At 42.4% G+C, this 22,185-nt stretch overlaps 1 protein-coding gene across 14 annotated transcripts in view; it reads left to right on the top strand.

Annotated features, from left to right (window-relative positions):
* Positions 1-10,914, top strand: part of MYCBP2 (MYC binding protein 2) — a 275,096-nt gene extending 264,182 nt beyond the window's left edge. For all 14 annotated transcript variants that reach the window (XM_073664071.1, XM_073664076.1, XM_073664064.1 and 11 more), the window contains 7 exons: positions 4,649-4,752; positions 4,851-5,039; positions 6,436-6,543; positions 6,759-6,968; positions 8,187-8,294; positions 9,017-9,182; positions 9,900-10,914. In XM_073664071.1, coding sequence (XP_073520172.1) covers positions 4,649-4,752; positions 4,851-5,039; positions 6,436-6,543; positions 6,759-6,968; positions 8,187-8,294; positions 9,017-9,182; positions 9,900-10,015 — 1,001 coding nt within the window. In that variant the 3' untranslated portion in view covers positions 10,016-10,914. The remainder of the gene's footprint in view (positions 1-4,648; positions 4,753-4,850; positions 5,040-6,435; positions 6,544-6,758; positions 6,969-8,186; positions 8,295-9,016; positions 9,183-9,899) is intronic.
* The last annotated feature ends 11,271 nt before the right edge of the window (positions 10,915-22,185 follow it).

The raw sequence follows: 22,185 nt of genomic DNA, 5'->3' as shown, positions 1-22,185 counted from the left end.
GTTGTCAGCTATCTCTATTCTTTTTTCCACTCTATAGTTCCCTTAATGTAGACTATTTTCATATGATTCCTGAGTTCTATCTTAAAGGAGTTGTCTTATAAATGGGTAAAATTGCAAAGTGCTTGTAAAAACGAGCAACATTGCATTTTAACCCTTATTAAAAATCCTCTCCATTCTCAAGAAATGTCAGTGTACAGCTAGTTTCTTGGGTACCACTTAGTTAGGGGTGTGTGTGGTAAAATATGTAAAGGTCGCCATCTTCTACTGTTTCATTCACCACTCCAGTCCTCTTCTGGACCATGTAACCGGAGCAGTGACTGGCAGGATCATTCCAGTGTTTGCTGGGCTGATCGGAAGTCACTTCTCCATTTAAGTTTGAGGTTCAGAACCAGGCTTTCATAGACTTACATTATTACTATTTAATATGCATTGCTTACATAGTTATCATATTCCACAGCGCTTTACATACGTTATAATCGCTGTCCACAATGGGGCTCACAATCTAAATTAACTATCAGTATGTCGTTGGCGTGTGGGAGGAAACCTGAGTATCCGGAGGAAACCCAGGCAAACACGGGGAGACCATACGATCTCCTTGCAGAGGCAACAGTGCTAACCACTGAGCCACCATGCTGCCCATGGTTGACAGTGACTTCCAGCAAGTCAGAGGTGCGGTCATAAGATGATGTAGAGCTGGGATGTCAAACTCAAATACACAGAGGGACAAAATTAAAAACTTAGACAAAGTCGCGGCCAACCTTGATATTTATTAAAAAATAAAAAAAAAGTCTACAATTGAGGAAGTTTTTCTTTATCATTAAATATAATGATGAAGCTTTTCATATGGAAACAAACTTTAAAGGGGTTGTCCCACAAACAAAGTACATTATAATTAATAAATCTTAAGAGACAGATCACATGACCGGAGAATTGGGTGTTTCAGTGTGTTTTCGAGGGCAGGAGCATACATAGAATTCATGGCGCCCCACAGCAGAAATTCTAATTGGGCATCTCTCCCTATCCCCTCCACCCTCCCAAAAAAAAAGTAAAGGTAAAAACTTAATATTCAGTGGGGTCAAAGAGAAGCACATCTCACAGCTTTGTAGCCCTTGCAAAGTAATGTTCCTCCTATTGAAGCCCCTAGATTGCCCTTTCATTACCCTCTTAAGGTTTGATGCTAACAAAAGTGCCTCCCAAACACAATATGATGCCCCAACAGTGAATTCCTCCACATGCATGGTATGGTGACTCCAAACTCCTTATGATCATTATTCATCATTGTGTTATCCCCACACAGTATAATGGGCCCCACATAGTCCTACATACAGTATTATGCGCCACACATTGTCTTCGATACAGACTAATGGCTCCACATAGTCCCCCATACAGAATAATGGGCCCCACAATGCCTTCCATAGAGCATAAGGGCCCCACATAGTCCTCCATACAGAATAATGGGCCCCACATAGTCCTCCATACAGAATAATGGGCCCCACATAGTCCTCCATACAGAATAATGGGCCCCACATAGTCCTCCATACAGAATAATGATATGGGCCCCACATTAAAAAAAAAAAAAAAAAAACTCCCATTTTCTTGTTCTCCTGCTGCTCCGGTCTCGTCAGCGAGTGCTTTAAAGCTCTTCAATGTCCTTCACAGTGGGCATGAAGTAGTGACATTATCATGCCCACTGCACTGAGACGTCAGATACAGAGGAAGAATGATGGGGGAGTGAGCAGACTGTTTCCCTCTTCCATCATTCCTTTCAACTGTTTCAGTATCCAGGATGCCGATACAGCTGAAAGTGTTATGCAGGGCAGGGGTTATAGTCTGTGTCGTGGGCCAGATATAATCACCCTGCGGGCCCAAATTTGACATGTGATGTAGAGCAGGGTTCCCCAACTCCAGTCCTCAAGGCCCACCAACAGGTCATGTTTTCAGGATTTCCTTAGTATTGCACAGGTGATAATTCCATCATCAGCACAGGCAATAGTTACATCACCTGTGCAATACTAAGGAAATCCTGAAAACATGACCTGTTGGTGGGCCTTGAGGACTGGAGTTGGGGAACCCTGATGTAGAGGGACCGGAGTGCAGCCATGAACAGTAGTACACAGCAACTGGTATGTACAGTGGTGGCCAAAAGTATTGGCACCCCTGCAATTCTGTCAGATAATACTCAGTTTCTTCCTGAAAATGATTGCAATCACAAATTCTTTGGTATTATTCTCTTCATTTAATTTGTCTTCAATGAAAAAACACAAAAAGAATTGTCCTAAAGCCAAATTGGATATAATTCCACACCAAACCTAAAAAAGGGGGTGGACAAAAGTATTGGCACTGTTTGAAAAATCATGTGATGCTTCTCTAATTCGTGTAATTAACAGCACCTGTAACTTACCTGTGGCACCTAACAGGTGTTGGCAATAACTAAATCACACTTGCAGCCAGTTAACATGGATTAAAGTTGACTCAACCTCTGTCCTGTGCCCTTGTGTGTACCACATTGAGCATGGAGAAAAGAAAGAAGACCAAAGAACTGTCTGAGGACTTGAGAAACCAAATTGTGAGGAAGCATGAGCAATCTCAAGGCTACAAGTCCATCTCCAAAGACCTGAATGTTCCTGTGTCTTCCGTGCGCAGTGTCATCAAGAAGTTTAAAGCCCATGGCACTGTGGTTAACCTCCCTAGATGTGGACGGAAAAGAAAAATTGACGAGCGATTTCAACGCAAGATTGTGCGGATGGTGGATAAAGAACCTCGACTAACATCCAAACAAGTTCAAGCTGCCCTGCAGTCCGAGGGTACAACAGTGTCAACCCGTACTATCCGTCGACGTCTGAATGAAAAGGGACTGTATGGTAGGATACCCAGGAAGACCCCACTTCTTACCCCGAGACATAAAAAAGCCAGGCTGGAGTTTGCCAAAACTTACCTGAGAAAGCCTAAAACGTTTTGGAAGAATGTTCTCTGGTCAGATGAGACAAAAGTAGAGTTTTTTGGCAAAAAGCATCAACATAGAGTGTACAAGAAAAAAAAAGAGGCATTCAAAGAAAAGAACACGGTCCCTACAGTGAAACATGGCGGAGGTTCCCTGATGTTTTGGGGTTGCTTTGCTGCCTCTGGCACTGAACTGCTTGACCGTGTGCATGGCATTATGAAGTCTGAAGACTACCAACAAATTTTGCAGCATAATGTAGGGCCCAGTGTGAGAAAGCTGGGTCTCCCTCAGAGGTCATGGGTCTTCCAGCAGGACAATGACCCAAAACACACTTCCAAAAGCACTATAAAATAGTTTGAGAGAAAGCACTGGAGACTTCTAAGATGGCCAGCAATGAGTTCAGACCTGAATCCCATAGAACACCTGTGGAGAGATCTCAAAATGGCAGTTTGGAGAAGGCACCCTTCAAATATCAGGGACCTGGAGCAGTTTGCCAAAGAAGAATGGTCTACAATTCCAGCAGAGCATTGTAAGAAACTCATTGATGGTTACCGGAAGCGGTTGTTCGCAGTTATTTTGGCTAAAGGTTGTGCAACCAAGTATTAGGCTGAGGGTGCCAATACTTTTGTCTGGCCCATTTTTGGAGTTTTGTGTGAAATGATCAAGGATTTGATTTTTGCTTCATTCTCTTTTGTGTTTTTTTATTGAAGACAAATTAAATGAAGATAATACCACCAAAGAATTTGTGATTGCAATCATTTTCAGGAAGATACTGAGTATTATCTGACAGAATTGCAGGGGTGCCAATACTTTTGGCCACCACTGTATTTTACTACACACAACTTGCATTAGGGCATTTGCAGCAGAAATTTCTGCACCATTTCTGCATCTCTTGGCAGAAAAAAAACGCATTTTGGTGCAGATTTTTCCCCACTCATTAGTATAGTATGGATGAAATCTGCAGCAAAAGCACTGAAAGAATTGACATGTTGCTGATTTAAATGTGCTGCAATTCTGCAAGGAAAAAATAAGCAACATGTGCATGAGACTTCAGAAATATTATTCACTTTGGTGGGACTAGGAAATCCTTCAGGCTTCGTGACAGACATGCGCAGAAAAAAACCCTGACAAAACTGCAACATGTGCACAGAACCTTATTGTTACCTATTCAGTGGTGAAATAGAAAAATGATGACTGGGGGTTGGGAGCGGTGCGCTCCTCAAGTTAAAACTTGAAAGAACCCTAAAGAACCCTGATCTCAAAATCAGCAAGTCTGTATGGGATTACATGAAGAGACAAAATAATTTGCACAAGCAACATCCATAGAAGATTTGTGGTCAGTTCTCCAAGATGTTTGGAACAACCTCGCTGCTGAGATTCTTCAAATACTGTGTGCAAGTACAAGTGTACCTAGAAGAACGGATGCTTTGATATTGATTTGAAGACAAAGGGAGATCACACCAGAGATTGATTCGATTTAGATTTCTCTTTTGTTCATTCTCTTTGCATTTTGTTAAATGATAGTAAAAATAAACTACTAAGTAAATTTTAGGCAGGTGAGAAATAAATGGTGCACAGAAAATCCGGAGGACTTCGTTAAGTGTTCAGTTGCAGTTTTCTTCATGTTGATCCTTTTCGTTTTGTAGTATAACGTACTGTAACGCATTAAGAAATGTCATATCTGTATATGCTGTGTTTGTCTTTTAGGAAAGCCCGCTAGCAGCAGCTCTGAAACGTGCCGTTTTTGTGGTTCCAGAAATGGTACAGAGTTATCGGCTGTGGGGAGTGTATGCTCTGATGCAGATTGTCAGGTTGGTGAAAAAATCCTATTGATTTTTATAGGAACTTAATTTCCACTCCTACGGTAGTAATGCAGTGCCATATAATTGTATATGTTTCCTGTTCCCAGGAATATGCAAAGTCCGCCTGCGGCAAGACTCACCCATGTGGGCATCCTTGTGGTGGTGTGAAGAATGAGGACCACTGTTTACCCTGCCTACACGGCTGTGATAAAAGTGCAACAAGTCTGAAACAGGACGCAGATGACATGTGCATGATCTGCTTTACTGAAGCACTTTCTGCAGCTCCTGCCATTCAGGTTGGTTTTCTGATTTGTTTCAATACTTCTTTTATTGGTTTCTCAATTAGGAAATATGTGCAAAGCATAAAAGTAGAACCTAACCCCAAAACTTCCCCAGCCATCAGCCCCTTTCAATCCAACATTAATACAGTCCGAGCAGTGCATACATATTTATGTACATATACAGAGTATTTGCATGAGGTATATAGAAAGCAGAACATGATCACGTTGCGTATGTTACTATTTTAATTAAAGGCAAATATTTTAAACTGTAGCAATTAGACACAATGCAGGACAGTCTCCAAGCTCCTGACATAACATGTGGCCAGTTCTCGGATGCTCTTCCACGGTATTTATTATTTGTGGTTGGTACCTCTTTTCATAGATTTATAAGTCAGCATTTGGCTAACCTAATTTATAAATTCTCTTTTAGTTGGTGCGTACTCCTGGATCCAAGGTCTGGCAATTGGCTTATGAACTAAATACAATACTCTGTTTACAGCAATATTACCACAAGGGTCCAATGGGAGCTCCTCCGCATAACCAGGAATTAAAGTTTTGGGAGTGCCGGTTACCTAACATTAAAAACTTTATTTGCAATGTCTTAACGCCTTTTTCCATAACCTATGAACCCCATAACATATGAATCAAGCCTGCGGGTTCTGTATTACATCTAGGACACTTGACATCTTGCCTGTATCCTAAATATACTGGAGTTGTGTACACCGTATACAGAGTATATAATGGAGAGTGTGGCCCCTTCACTCAGATCAATGGAACTGGCTCCAAGATATTTTCCCATTGGTCAAGTAGGAGAGAATATGATTTAAAAATGAGTCCTGATCTGGTGCCCCTAGATGTTTAATATACTGTCCCATAATATTGTATTCAAAATACAGTATCCATGAGATTCTTATTTTAGATTTACAATGATTTTATGACTATTTTCTTCCTATTTGATTTTATAAATGTCTATTCTAGCCCTTTCACTAATACTTGCAGTTATAAAGTTCCAATGCCTGTAATTAATACACTGCCTGTAGGAGAAAACTGTAACAAAGCCTTGCAGGGTGTACTTCTCCCATTTTTATATACAGTGTGTGTTCTTAGATGTACAAAGTAATATATATACACACGTACACCTTATATGCGTGTGTCTCTAGATAGATGGATGGATACACACACACACACACTATATATATATATATATATATATATATATATATATATATATATATATATATATATATATATATATATATATTTATTGTACATTTTGGGGCACTTCACTCTACAGGTGCCTTCTTCAGTAGTGAACCACGCTAGTTCAAAGGAAATGCAGAAATACCCGCTTCCATTTACCGCTCAGAACGGTTCTCCTCCAGGTAATTTGGCCATTCTGTTTGCTTTTCAGCTGGACTGCAGCCATGTGTTCCACTTGCAATGTTGTCGACGTGTCCTAGAAAACAGATGGCTGGGGCCACGGATAACGTTTGGTTTTATGTCCTGTCCTATCTGCAAGGTATTTAATTTGGATGGAATTCTAGTACACGGTTTCACTTCTGACTCTTTGTGCTGACAGCACATCAATTAAATCTCAGAAGAATGATGTGACCTCCCAATCTGTAAACCCTGTACATATTATTCCCATTTTGTTCTAATCTATTAGCTTTTCATTATGTACTGAGAGATCCGATGTCAATATGGAAAGTAATTAATTTCCCTATCTATTTGTAGAACAAAATAAATCATTCAGTGTTAAAAGATCTTCTAGACCCGATCCGAGACCTTTATGAAGATGTCAGAAGGAAGGCTTTGATGAGGCTGGAATATGAAGGACTACACAAAAGTGATGCAATCACTACACCGGGAGTCCGATTTTACAATGATCCGGCCAGTTATGCCATGAACAGATATGCTTATTATGTCTGCTACAAATGTAAAAAGGTAATTCTGCAAACACAATCCTAAGTTGTGTGGGCCTGCCTATGGCCAATTTAATAGTAAATGTTTAAGGGCACTTGGAGTACCTACTAATGTAGCTGCTTGGATGAAGAACATTTTAATTCTGCTTGAAGGGGTCCTGTAATATCGGTATGATGGTTCCTACAGCTTTCTCCACAACAGTTAATTGGTCATTTAGAAAAAGGCAAATATTCTAAATTTTAGTGAAATTCCAATTCAATGTATAAAATAAAAATGCTAAACACATTACATGAAGCGAAAATATGGTGATTAGTGTTGACCCCCAAATGCAGGAAGCAAACTAAGGTATCAGGGCTGTAGCTACAGAAGTCTGTAAGATCCCTGGACTCTGGCTATCAAACCCAGCATTCCTTAATATGAAAATCATTGGTGACGACGAGGATTCAGATTACACGTTAGGAAAGAAACCCTTCCTAGCACTAAATCTGTGGCTCCTGCATGGATCCATATAATGCCGTTATGCATGAGCCCTAAAATGGGGAACTTTCTTCCCAGATTCACTTATGGTGGTGGACAGTGAGTCTATTGTACGTAGCCGGATGCAATGATTACTGTATTTAGAAAAGAATTACAATGCAAGATACTAGACTTTCTCCATTTTCTGCCCATATCCCAGTAAATAAACATATATGTATAATAGTTGGACATGGTAAGAAAAAAAAAATGTATATCTCTATATCGCTGACCTCATTGTTAAAGGGGTTGTCCGGTTTAAAATGATAAATCTGCAGTCAATCTGTGTGACTGCAGACTTCTGAATCCCCCCAGCGCAGGCACGGTGCTCTACAAGGATTTGCCGGTTTCTGAGCCGGGAATGGCGGGGATGTATGCGTTATGCCACTTACCTACTTATGTGATATCCATACTTGTGGCCGGAGCCCGTCTAGTGGGCTTGACCTCACTCCATACAATTGTATGGCGCGAGGCCTTGCCCACTAGACTTGTTCTGCCAGGGAGTATGCATAACCAATACATCACCACCGTTCCCGGCTTTGAAACCGGCGAATCCTCTAAATGCTCAGTGCGTGTGCTGGGGGGGATTCAGAAGTCTGCAGTCACAACCCCTTTAAGGATAAATGTATTGTAGGCCAAGTGTAATTGATGTAGAAACTGTTTATTATTTTATTTATGCACAACTACTAACACTTCTTCTTTTGGTTTGTTTTCTACTTTTTAAAGGCATATTTTGGTGGTGAAGCACGTTGTGATGCAGAGGCTGGCCAAGGAGATGACTATGATCCAAGAGAGCTGATATGTGGAGCATGCTCCGATGTGTCCAGGGCTCAGGTATGATGCCATCCTTGGGGAACAAACCGTCGTGTCACGTCTGTAATCACATACACCATAGTGTTGCATTTTAAATATTACAAAAACTTTGAAAACAGAGTGTGTAGCCTATGGGTGCATTTTAAAGATGTTATCGAGCCTTTAGATTGGCTTAGCTCTATAGCCCATCCATACTAGCTTGGTGATGAGCTGCATGAAGGGGCTCTTCAATGTGTACATAGACTTGCCGGCTGATTCATAGTTGCCTCTGCTGTTTTTTTGATAGCGATTCAGGTTACTGTAGTGTTGTCCTATTGAGTTCAATGGAACAACACTAATACCACCGATATGAATATAACGGTGCAGGCAAGTGCCAACCAACCTGCCATAAACAGTGAAGAGATTGCGGTGTTCATGTGCACCACAGCTTCTTCAAACAGCTGATCATAGGAGGCGGCAATATTTGGACCCCCATCAATGTAAGGTCCATAATTCAACAGCTTCAATAGACAAATAAGTTCAGGTCAGGAGACCCACATCCAGTCTGTGTATTGCAGTCCATTCTCAGACCACGACACTTGGATATGTGAGTTGTGTGTAATATAGGTGGTGCATCCTAGGGATAAACCATCACATTAAGAATGCTGGATAACCTTTTTAGTAATTGCTATTTATTTCAGAAAGCTTTGCATCTGCATAGTTATTAAAATGGTAGTGAGAACTGCTGTTCTTCCCTTTGACAGATGTGTCCGAAACATGGTACTGATTTCCTTGAATACAAGTGTCGTTACTGCTGCTCGGTGGCTGTATTTTTCTGTTTTGGAACAACACATTTTTGTAATGCTTGCCATGATGACTTCCAGCGAATGACCAGCATACTTAAAGAAGAACTTCCACATTGTCCTGCAGGTAGGCAGAATCGCCCATGTATTTCTGCCAGGTGTTCCAGCATCTCAGCACAGTGTTATTTTATCCTATATATGGTTAATACAGCTTTAAGAGTGAGCAAGGAAGGGAGGATTTTTCACCATCCATTCCAAGTTCCAGCAGACAACTCTGCTTTAAAGGGGTATTCTACGTGATATTGGTAGCAGCCACTAAACAGTGTATAGAGCAGAATATTACCGCACCATCACACTATTTTTATATCTGGCTGGTGCTAATGACAGCTGATCGACGGGGGTGCCAGGGGTCAGATCCACACTGATCTGATATTGGTGACCTGTCCTAAGGGTAGGTCATCAATATCATTATAGTGGCTGAATACCAGAGTGATCTAAGACGGGGGGACTCTGCTAATCAGCCATTATTTGTAATGGGGTTGTCAGACGTTGCTGGACGTGACTCTGGGGCTCATATAACTGTAGTATGGCTCCATGAGGAACACTGTTATTTTGTTTGTCTTTTTTGTGCCAAGGATAGTACAGTAAGCTGGTGAACCTTTGTAAAAAAAAAAAAATTGGGACTGCTTTCCCTTGACTGGCTTAGTTTATTTTGCTGCAATATAAACCAAGACAGACACCAACTATAGATTATATTTTTATATTTTGGCTTTCTGACGTATTGTAATTTCTGCTCATTGGCTATATGACTATCATTTTGTATTTTTTTTTCTTCCTTTTATAGGTCCAAAAGGCAAACAGCTTGAAGGGACAGAGTGCCCTCTTCATGTGGTCCACCCCCCCACCGGAGAAGAGTTTGCCTTGGGCTGTGGAGTGTGCAGAAATGCCCACACTTTTTAGAAAAAAATAGCCCATACTACTTTTCCAGTTTATAATTATAATTTTTTTTTTTTTTTAATCCTTTCTTTGTGAATTTTGAGATGGACTGTAGCAGTCCGTCACGCCAGGCAGGTTCTGGACGACAGCATCCGGTCAGGATGGGACCACATAAGAGTCTACGAACAAGATTAAACAGGAAGGAGGAGGCACCAGATACAGCTGTGTATTCACAAGTTCATACTCTTCATACCAAACTCAATGTTTTGTTATACTTAAACTGATGATAGCTACTTGTGAGGTGCTTGCATGTGGTCATTACATAAAGCACCACTGACAAGGCACCAGATGTGTATAAAATGCTTGGATACACAGCATATAAAAGGCTCGCCATATCGAGGATATATAAATATATGTATACAGTATATGTATGATCAGAAGAAAAGTTACAATAATGAGCACTGACTTTCCAATAGCCTTGTACAAGTATACCTGCATCTCGTGGAAAAAAAGAGGAGTATATATGTTTATCTTCTAGACTGTTAATATAACTCTCTGGCTGCTGGAGAGCTCTGCAATGCGTTCCGCAGAGAAGAAAGACATTGCTGTGGAGGACACATAACATAAGGTATAAAGTTGTAACAAATGCTGTACATAGTACATAAAGATATCAATGTTTGTCCCGTTAAGATTTACTACATTACAAAGGCAGTTTCATTTAACTTTCTGGGTTATGTTTGAGCCTGAAATTTTAATGAAGTGCAATACTGAGTGTGCCTCATATCTTTGCAGATGTAAACTTTATGGAATGTACATGTTAATAAAGCCACTGTACATTTTTATACAGTGACAGTCTGGTGAATGTTTAGGATCTTATTTAAGAGGAATGGCTTTTAAAAAGAAAAATAAAGACTTAAATCATATTTGTGAAGCTTTTCTGAATTTGATTTTTTTTTCTTATAATTCTCATTTTCATTTTTGACTTTGTTTTGTTAATGTTACACTTGGCATTAAAGGGGTTTTCAGACCCCTTAAATTTTTGTTACTAAAAGCTTAGAACGGTGTAAAATGAAAAGGATTAGCAGTCGTCTTACCAGTCCTGTTCTGCTTTTCTACTGATATTTCCTAGGTCCTCCGACAGTCTCTGTATCTTGGCCTCCAGTGATGTTTCAGCAATCACTGGCTGTATCCGTGACCTCAGTTGCGTCCCCACAGATGTAATCACGCTGTCAAAATGTCACTGTTAGAGGAACAAGAAGTGGCTTTACAGGGGTGCGGGAGTATTGCGTAATTATTTAGATGTAAATACTTTTATGCCCAAAAAAGACAAAAGTATTCTTGCAGTGATGCCTTTATTGGCGAACCAGAATTACTGAGACAAGGGCACAACGTTTAAGAGCATGAGGTGGATGGGGGAGATGCCTCTTAAAGAGAAGCCAAGGTTATAAAATTAAGGTTTTTGTAACAAATGGAGAGGTGGTGGGAGGATGGTTTCGGTGCTAGGCATTTAGGAGTTGTGCTCTTGTCTCGGTAATTTATTTGTAAATAACCTGAAGAAGGAGCCTCTGCGCTGAAAGTTTACAAACATACTTTTATTGGCTAACCAGAAGAATTATCAGTCCTAGATTATTTGTCTCTTTTGGGCATAAAAGTATTTACATTTTTCTGGCTAACACGGTACCACAATATAATTTTATTGTACATCATAAGTTATTTTATAACATGTCTAAGTTTTTAGTTTAAATAAAAAATGTAATTGCCTAGATAACTCTTTTAATCGCCACTTTTTTCCTGTGAATAGTTGACAACTTGCTAAGATTGAAATAACAGTGCAAGCTTTTCTTGGCATTAACCTCTTCCTGACCAGGCGTCTTTCTGATTTTGTTTTTTCCAAGAGCCATAACTGTTTTTATTCACCCATTGATGTAGCCAGGTGATGGCTTGTTTTTTTGCAGAACAAGTTGTACTTTTGAATGACTCCATTTATTTCATCATGATGTACTGGAAAGGGGGAAAAGTGTGGTGAAATGATGAAAAACGTAATGCCGCAGTTTTTTGTTATTTTATTTGCGGCATTCATTATACAGTAAAATTGACCAAGCAATATAAATCTCCAGGTCAATATGATTACGGCAATACCAAACCCAAATACTGTTTTATATTTTTTTGTGTTGAAAAAAGTGTAAAATTGAGTTTCTGGTCTTTGTTTTTTATCCTAAGTCATGTGATAAGGCTCGTTAAAGGTTCACTATTGACTTTTAGGATTGCTACTTCCTGTAGGTGGCACTAGAGTTCTAGTTCTTCCTCGCTGAAGAGACAATTTTGCATATTTCCCAGAGGAGCATTGCAGCTTTAAAAATCTCCTCACCTGACATGCTTAACACGTCACTCTCTGCAAGGAGAAATATTATCCCGAAATTATTATGCACGAACATGGCACATACCACAGCACATAAGTGAGTATACAGACGACACTGCAGGTGCTCGCAGCTGTTTTTCTGTGGGGTATTTCCCTGCCTGTTTGTTATATCACAACAAGCAAGTGATGTATAAGATGCGGTGGCCGCTGAACTCGTATGTTGACTTGATTTATGATGAGCTCACAGGACTGGTGACACAGCAAGCACACTTGCTGCTGTGACAAAACAGGCCAGCAGGGAAATGTTACCTCACAGAAGCAGCTGCAAGCCACTACTAGTGTAAGTAATCCCCTCTTAACGTGCAAGTAAAATTCACCGACTTGCAGAATTGTGTGTATGGTATGCAGACTTTGTTATTACGTAACACACTAATCCTCGTTTATTTAAGTCTTATCAGAAGTATAATAAAAAAAACTTTCAGTAAAACCGTTAAAACCAAACTATATAAATAATACAATACTGGGTAATATACTACACTGCTCAAAAAAATAAAGGGAACACTTAAATAACACATCCTAGATCTGAATGAATGAAATATTCTCATTGAATACTTTGTTCTGTACAAAGTTGAATGTGCTGACAACAAAATCACACAAAAATCATCAATGGAAATCAAATTTATTAACCAATAGAGGCCTGGATTTGGAGTCACCCCCAATATTAAAGTGGAAAAACACACTACAGGCTGATCCAACTTTGATGTAATGTCCTTAAAACAAGTCGAAATGAGGCTCAGTATTGTGTGTGGCCTCCACGTGCCTGTATGAACACCCTACAACGTCTGGGCATGCTCCTGATGAGGTTGCGGATGGTCTCCTGTGGGATCTCCTCCCAGACCTGGACTAAAGCATCCGCCAACTCTTGGACAGTCTGTGGTGCAACATGACGTTGGTGGATGGAGCGAGACATGATGTCCCAGATGTGCTCAATTGGATTCAGGTCTGGGCAACGGGCGGGCCAGTCCATAGCTTCAATGCCTTCATGTTGCAGGAACTGCTGACACACTCCAGCCACATGAGGTCTGGCATTGTCCTGCATTAGGAGGAACCCAGGGCCAACCGCACCAGCATATGGTCTCACAAGGGGTCTGAGGATCTCCTCTGTACCTATTGGCAGTCAGGCTACCTCTGGCAAGCACATGGAGGGCTGTGCGGCCCTCCAAAGAAACGCCACCCCACACCATTACTGACCCACTGCCAAACCGGTTATGCTGAAGGATGTTGCAGGCAGCAGATCGCGCTCCACGGCGTCTCCAGACTCTGTCACGTCTGTCACATGTGCTCAGTGTGAACCTGCTTTCATCTGTGAAGAGCACAGGGCACCAGTGGCGACTTTGTCAATCCTGGTGTTCTGTGGCAAATACCAAGCATCCTGCATGGTGTTGGGCTGAGAGCACAACCCCCATCTGTGGACGTCGGGCCCTCATACCACCCTCATGGAGTCGGTTTCTAACAGTTTGTGCAGACACATGCACATTTGTGGCCTGCTGGAGGTCATTTTGCAGGGCTCTGGCAGTGCTCCTCCTGTTCCTCCTTGCACAAAGGCAGAGGTAGCAGTCCTGCTGCTGGGTTGTTGCCCTCCTACGGCCCCCTCCACGTCTCCTGGTGTACTGGCCTGTCTCGTGGTAGCACCTCCAGCCTCTGGACACTACGCTGACAGACACTGCAAACCTTTTTGCCACAGCTCGCATTGATGTGCCATCCTGGATGAGCTGCACTACCTGAGCAACTTCTGTGGGTTGTAGAGTCCGTCTCATGCTACCACGAGTGTGAAAACACAACCAACATTCAAAAGTGACCAAAACATCAGCCAGAAAGCATTGGTACTGAGATGTGGTCTGTGGTCCCCACCTGCAGAACCACTCCTTTATTGAGTGTGCCTTGATAATTGCCAATAATTTCCATCTATTGTCTATTCCATTTGCACAACAGCATGTGAAATTGATTGTCAATCAGTGTTGCTTCCTAAGTGGACAGTTTGATTTCACAGAAGTTTGATTTACTTGCAGTTATATTCTGTTGTTTAAGTGTTCCCTTTATTTTTTTGAGCAGTGTATAATATTCGTCAACTGGTTATGAAACGAAACCCGTTGAAGAAAATTTTTAGAGGGTCAGCAATATAGATGAGATCAATAAAGTTTTTAAAGGAACCTTTTGATCTGGTCTATATTGCGGTCTACTTAATAAACAGTTGACAAATGTCCATAGTATTTTACATAGCAGTTTACTGCTTTTATTTAAAAATCACATTTGGGCATTTGTAGAATTATTTTGTACAGTTTGATTTTAACTGTGTCAAAAGTGAAACATTACTGAAAATGTTTTGCCTATGTATCTGATATGATTTGACTATTTTATATAAATTATGAAGGACTCCTAAGCTGCAGGTAAGTCAAATTCTTGGGTTGTATCTGGTACTGCAGCTTAAATCTAGTAAAGTTAGTGTTGCTGTTCTTTATAGTTGGTACTTTAAGTCGCACTGTTAAAGCTCCTACAGAAACAGATTTGGTCCTCAGCTGTCACATAATCTGGGACCCCGGGAAGAAAATAGAAGCAGTTTCTCTCTTGCTGGCTACTTCATGCTCAGTGAGCACTATGCAGCAAACAGAAGCATAACATGATCGCTGTGTCTGTCTGTGACTTCTGTTACTACAGGGAGCTGTTTTTGCCTTTAATGTCACGTTCACATGTTCAGTATTTGGTCAGTGTTTTAGATCAGTATTTATAAGCCAAAATCAGGAGTGGGAATAGTCAGAGGAAAATTATAATAGAAACACGTCACCACTTCTGTATTTTTAACCCATTCCTGATCTTGGCTTACAAATTCTGATGTAAAACACTGGCCAAATTCTTTACGTGTGAACATAGTCTTCTTGGGGCCCCTACGGATCTCTGAGATGCTGTGGAAAACCATGAGCAGTAAAAAAAATTGTTCCCCCCAGATCTTACATGATTTTTTTGAGGGGAGGGTGGATATGCAAAAAAAAAATCCACATATAGCTTTGACAATGAAAAATTGAAGAAAAAAAATATAATTGCTGAGAAGAGTAAAATATGAAAGAAAAAAAATTGGCTGGTCATTAACCCCTTAAGGACCCTGGGATTTTCCATTTTTGCATTTTAATTTTTTGCTCCCCTTGTTCCCAGAGCAATAGCATTTTTATTTTTTGGTCAATATGGCGGTGTGAGGGCTTATTTTTTGCGGGACGAGTTGTACTTTTGACCGACATTACTGGTTTTACCATATCCTGTACGGGAAAACGGGCAAAAAATTCCAAGTGCGGTGAAATTGCAAAACAAGTGCAATACCACAGATGTGGGTGTTTTTTTGTTTTTTTACCACGTTCACTGAATGATAAAACTGACCTGCCATTCTCATTCTCCAGGTCATTACGAGTTTGTAGACACCAAACATATAAAGGTTCTTTTTTAAGTGGTTAAAAAAAAAATCCAAAGTTTGCTTCAAAAAAAAAAAGGCGCCATTTTCCATGACCCGTAGCGTCTCCATTTTTCCTGATCTGGGGCTGGGTGAGGGCTTATTTTTTGCGTGCCGGGCTGACTTTTTTATTGATACTATTTTGGGGTAGATACGATGTTTTGATCGCCCGTTATTGCATTTTATTGCAATGTTGCAGCGACCAAAAAAACTTAATTCTGGCGTTTAGAATTTTTTTCTCGTGATGCCATTTACCGATCGGATTAATTCTTTTTTTATATTGATAGATCGAGCGATTCTCAACTCTGTGATACCAAATATGTGTGTGTGGGTTTTTGTTTGTTTTTTTATTTTGAATGGGGCGAAAGGGGGGTGATTTAAACTTTAATATTTTTTTAATATTTTCAAAAACTTTTTTTTACACTTTTTGCTTCCTTCTATAGTCTCCATAGGAAACTAGAAGCAGCAACTGTCCGATCGCCTCTGCTACATAGAGGTGATGAGTAGAGATGAGCGTTGTTCGACTCGAACTGTTCGCCAATCTCAAATTCGAGCTGTTTTGGGCGGTGTTCGAGCCGTTCGGCGAACACGAACGATTTGCAAAAAATTCGGCAGTTCGAGGTTATGTAAGATAACTGTTCGTGCACCAAAATCATAACTGGATTATTTCTCAGTAATGCTGAAAATTAATGTTAATACGCAGTTTGAGTGTACAGCGGGGCGGGGGGAGGGGCAGGGGATGGATCTCTGCAGAAATAATGAAGATCTCCATTTTTTTTTCTCTTTCCCGCATTTGCAGTGGGGAGGTGCAATCTGTCAGCCTATCAGCAGCGCACACACGGAGCGAACTGCTTTTTTTCACACAAGCAAGGGCATGTGTCATTGGCAGTGTATGTCACATGTCCTTGCCCTATAAGACCAAGCCATTTTCCCCGTCGCCACCATTTTCTCACTGCTGCAGCTGCGTGTTAGACGGCACCGCTGTTGCTGTGTGCGCTAGACCTTGTTAATTTCAAGCCAATTTTCGCACAAATCTACAGATAGCTTGGGAGTAGGGAATAGTTGTGATTGCAGTCCTTTTAAGGACTAGGTTACAGCATTTCCTACGACTTTTATCAGGCAGGTCTGTGCTCTTAAATAGATAGATTGTGGGAGTAAAGACTAATTGTAATTGGAGTCCTTTTCAGGACTAGGTTACATCAGTTCCTATCAGTTTTTGCCAGGCAGGTCTGTGCCAGTGCTGTGCAAGTTTTTTTCACAGCATTTGGCTGAATCTAGCAAAGCTAATCCTTTTTGGCCTATTGCAGAGTGTGTTAGTCAGTGGAGTAGCCTATCTGTGTTGCAAGCTACACCACCTGTGTATAGAATACCAATTTTTTTACTGCACCTAGTGAAGTAAAACCTTTTGGGCATAGCATCATTCTATTAGTCCATCTATACTGACCTCCATCAGGTTGCAAACTGAATATAATTTTTTTCTGCATCTAGCTCTGAAAAAATATTTGGCCTTCTAGCAGTGTGTGGGACTTGGTCTATTAGTCCATCTATACTGACCTCCATCAGGTTGCAAATTAAAAATAATTTTTATCTGCATCTAGCTCTGAAAAAATATTTGGGCTTCTAGCAGTGTGTGGGACTTTCTCTATTAGTCCATCTATACTGACATCCATCAGGTTGCAAATTGAATATAATTTTTTTCTGCATCTAACCCAGCCAATAGTTTTGGCCTAATACCACAGTTTGGCCACTCAGCTCTGCTCGGTTCCCATCCATTATTTTTTTGTGCAAACAACTCCAGAGTTGTGAATTAGTTAACCACCAAAATGAGTGGAAAAAGGCCTGCTGCTGGTGGAAAGGGGAATAGGCGTGTTGGGAAGGGGAAAAAAGGTTGTGTCCGTGGGGTAGGTGTTAAAGCAACAGTAACATCTGCAGAAGAAAGACCATCTTCCAGCCAAACTAAAATGTCTACTTCTTTTAGCGGACAATGTGATAAGATCCCTTTCTTACGGCCATGCCAATCGCTACAAATTCCAGATGAGGCACAAAAACAGCAGGTGCTTCAACGGATATCAAGTGCTCCTTTAAGTGGGCTCTCCTCCACATCAACTTAAACATCACAAATACTCCAGTCCTCAGAGGTGTCACCCCAATCGCACTTGCTTCCTCACAGCTCCCAAATCTCCAGCTGCCCATCTGAGTATGAGGTAGAACAGATGGTTGAGTCTGCAGAGCTGTTTACTCATACTATAGCCTGGGAATCCGAGGTCGGCTCCAGCGCTTCTGTGAATCCAGACGAGGAAATGATCTGCACTGATGCCCAGAATCTTTATGAGTCGGATCCAGGACCAGACGCAGAAGGTTCTGACCATAATGTAGACCCTCATTCCCAAACTGTAACTCCTGTTGGTGGAGACAATGAGGAAGACGATGATGAGACTCAAATACCTGATTGGAGCAACAACTTTAGTTTTTTTGTCAGGGCAGGAACAGGTTGGCTCTGAGGACGACGGGTGTGATAACACACAGGGTGATGATGATGAGGTTGGAGATCCCACTTACTGTCAACCCACAGTCAGCCAAGAGATGAGGTCAGCAGAGGAGGTGGAGGAGAATGCTACTGACGACGAGGTCAGGTTGCGCCTTTCTGGACAGAGACGTAGTACTGGAAGCACGTCAACAATAGCATCCTCAAACACAACTCTGCCTCTCACCACAAGTCGTGGTGGCTCTTCAGGTCGCATGGGTGCTAAGCCTTGCATAGCCTGGGCATTTTTTCAGATCGATAAAGATGACCCAACTCGTGTTATCTGTAACATTTGTCAGCAAAAGCTAAGTAGAGGCCAAAAAATACATAGTTTGAGTACTTCATGCATGAACCGGCACATGGACATGAAGCATAAGTTGCAGTGGGAAGCTCACTGTGCTACAATGTGGCCTAGCCGGCCGGGCCAACCACCGTCTGCCACATCTTGTGCATCCGCGGCCTCTTCATCCTCTGTGACTGTGGGGACAGCAGTCACACCTGTTTTGGGACGCAGACCTGCCACCTCTTTACCCGCAACAGCCAGCGTGATTGGCAGGTCATCATTTTCTTTGGAGGTGGTAACACCAGCTGGTGTTGAGCGCTGTCCGACATCGATAGCACCACCTTTGGATCAAGGCAACCTAACATGTCCGCCTGCATCTTCCTCACAGACCGGCAGTTTGCCGGGGACACCCTTATCAACCCCGTCTAAGCACAACAGCCAGCCCTCGGTCCCTCAGATGTGGACAAGTAAAAGACCATTTCCTCCTAGCCATGAGAAAGCTAAGAGGTTGAATTTCACCATCTGCAAGCTCTCGGCTACAGAAATGCTGCCTTTCCGGCTGGTGGACACAGAGGATTTTCGAGACCTTATGTCCGTCGCAGTGCCCCAGTACCAGATGCCCAGTCGGCACTACTTCTCAAAGAAAGGTGTGCCTGCGCTCCACCAGCATGTCGCACACAACATCACCGCTTCTTTGAGAAACTGTGTGTGACGGGGTGCATTTCACCACAGACACTTGGACGAGTAGGCATGGACAGGGGCGTTACATGTCGCTGACTGGGCACTGGGTAACTATGGTGACAGCAGGACAAGGGGCTGCTGTCCAAGTCTTGCCGTCCCCACGAGTTGTGCGTCAATCCTCTTTATGTCAAAGTTCCTCCACTGCTTCTGTTTCTCAACCTCCTCTCGGTCTTCCACCTGCACCCAAAGCCTGTCTGGTCATGTCACAAGCTTTCTAACTGCGTAGAAGGGATCCTGCACACCTCCTTACTATGCTGGCAGTAGGGCTCAATGTCATCAGGCAGTTTTTACTTTGAAATGTCTGGGAAATGTGAGTCACACAGCTGAGGAGTTGTGGTCAGCTCTGGAGAACCAATTTCATGAATGGTTGTCTCCACAGGGAAGGCCGTGTGCGACAATGCTGCAAACCTGGGTGCGGCCCTTCGCCGGGGCAATGTCACACACATGCCTTGTATGGCTCACGTGTTGAACCTGGTTGTTCAGCAATTTTTAGCCCACTATCCCGGACTAGATGGCCTTCTGCAGAGGGCAGGGTCGCTGTGTGCTCACTTCCGCCGTTCGCATCCCGCAGCTCAGCGACTTACATCTTTACATCTCTACAGAAGTCGTTGGGCCTGCCACTTCACCGGCTAAAATGCAATGTGCCTACCCGGTGGAATTCAACTCTGCACATGTTGCAGCGACTGTGGCAGCACCGACAAGCCCTGGTGCAATACGTTCTGACGTATAGCCTGGGCCAACGAGATCCAGAGGTGGGGCAAATCACGCTGGAGGAGTGGTCTCAGATCAGGAACCTATGCACCCTTCTGCACAGTTTTGAAATGGCGACGAAGATGTTTAGTGCTGACGATGCCATTATCAGCATGACTATTCCGGTGATTTACATGCTGGAGCACATGTTAAACAGAATTCGGAGTCAGGTGGTGGCACAAGAGGAGGTGGAGGAAGTAGAGGAGGAGGAGTTGTATGCGGAAGGGCTAACATCTGCAAGGTCCAGATGGTCTGCAGCATCAAGGTGGCAGGCATGTGAGGGTGGGGGAGATGGTTTTACCAGGGCGCATGGTAGCAGCCAAACTAGTGAGGAAGGTGCAGGAGCCCAGGAAGAAGTGGAGGACGAACTGATGGAAGACTCATCAGATGAGGGAGACCTTGATCACATTTCTGTTGTGCGAGGTTCGGGGGAGAGGACAGAGGAAGGAAGCATGATTGTTACCTCGCCACCAACACAACAGGGACTTGGTGCTCCTGGATGCGCAAGACACATGAGTGCCTTCTTGCTGCACTACATGCAACATGACCCTCGAATTGTGAGAATTAGAAATAATCCTGACTACTGGGTTGCCACACTGATAGATCCCCGGTACAAAAGTAAATTTGCAGAAATTATTCCTGCCATAGAAAGGGATGCACGCATGCAGGAGTATCAGCAGAGACTGTTGCAGAATCTTACATGTGCTTTTCCACAAAACACCAGTGGTGCACGTAGTGAATCTCACAGTTCCAACTTGCCAACCGTGGGACCGTCGAGTGTTCAGCACTCAAGCCGTAACAGAAACACAGTATCTGCTGGTAACATCAATTTTGCGGAATCATTTCACCACTTTTTTAGCCCATCCTTTGCAAGGCCACAGGAGACAAGATGTCTGACCCATAGTCAACGCCTAGAGACGATGGTACAGGAGTATCTCCAAGTAAACATTGAAGCCATGACTGTGTCACTGGACCCTTGCTCCTTTTGGGCTTCCAATCTGGATAAATGGCCGGAGCTCGCCACTTACGCCTTGGAGATCTTGTCATGCCCCGCAGCCAGCGTTCTGTCTGAACGTGTGTTCAGCGCTGCTGGTGGTGTGCTGACAGATAAGCGCACGCGGCTCTCCACTGATAATGTAGACAGACTCGCATTCATAAAGATGAACAAATCATGGATCCGAAACGACTTTTCTACCCCTGTGTCATCCTGGGGAGAGTAAAAGCTTGATGATTGGTTAAAATCACCTCACCAACCGTTTTAAGCTTTCAAATTACTAATCATGTTTATCTGTATCTTGGCTGGAAAATAATTTGGGCTTTGTAGCAGTGTGCAGCACTGATTCTATTAGGCCATCTATACTAAGCTCCACCAGATTTAAAATTAATAATTTTTAGCTGCATCTAGCCCGGAAAATAATTTTGGGGCTCCGAGATGCGCAAGACACATAAGTGCCTTCTTGCTGCACTACCTGCAACATGACCCTCAGATTGTCAGAATTCGAAGTAATCCTGACTACTGGGTTGCCACACTCTTAGATCCCCCACACTTTTCGATCAACCTTTTCATTTTAATAAAGACCAAAAAAATGGTCATTTTTTAAATTATAAGCATTAGCAGGTTATTAGAAACTGAAATCAAACAGTTTTCAACTCAAAACTTTATTCTAGGTGATGTTACATTTTCACATAGGACCCCTTGTTCGAAAGGAGCTTCTGAACTCTCTCGTCCATTGAATTTGTCAGGTTTTGGATGGTTTCTGCTTCAATTATTTTGCATGAGGACAGAATACCCTCCCAGAGCTGTTGCTTAGATGTGAACTGCCTCCCGCCATCATAGACACTCCTTTTGATGAAGCTCCAGAGGTTCTGAATGGGGTAGAGGTCAGGGGAGCATGGGGGTCACACCATAAGTTTGTCCCCTTTTATGCCCATATCAGCCAGAGATGCAGATGTTATGTGCAGCATGAGACAGTGCCTTATCATGCATGAAAATGATCTTGCTGTGGAATACACGGTTGTTCTTCTTGAACCATGGCAGGAA

The sequence above is a fragment of the Phyllobates terribilis genome, unplaced genomic scaffold, assembly GCF_046119375.1.
Source record: "Phyllobates terribilis strain yellow unplaced genomic scaffold, ASM4611937v1 Scaffold_2__4_contigs__length_985480577, whole genome shotgun sequence".
Lineage (NCBI taxonomy): Eukaryota > Metazoa > Chordata > Amphibia > Anura > Dendrobatidae > Phyllobates > Phyllobates terribilis.
This window is presented reverse-complemented; position numbering and strand designations above follow the sequence as displayed.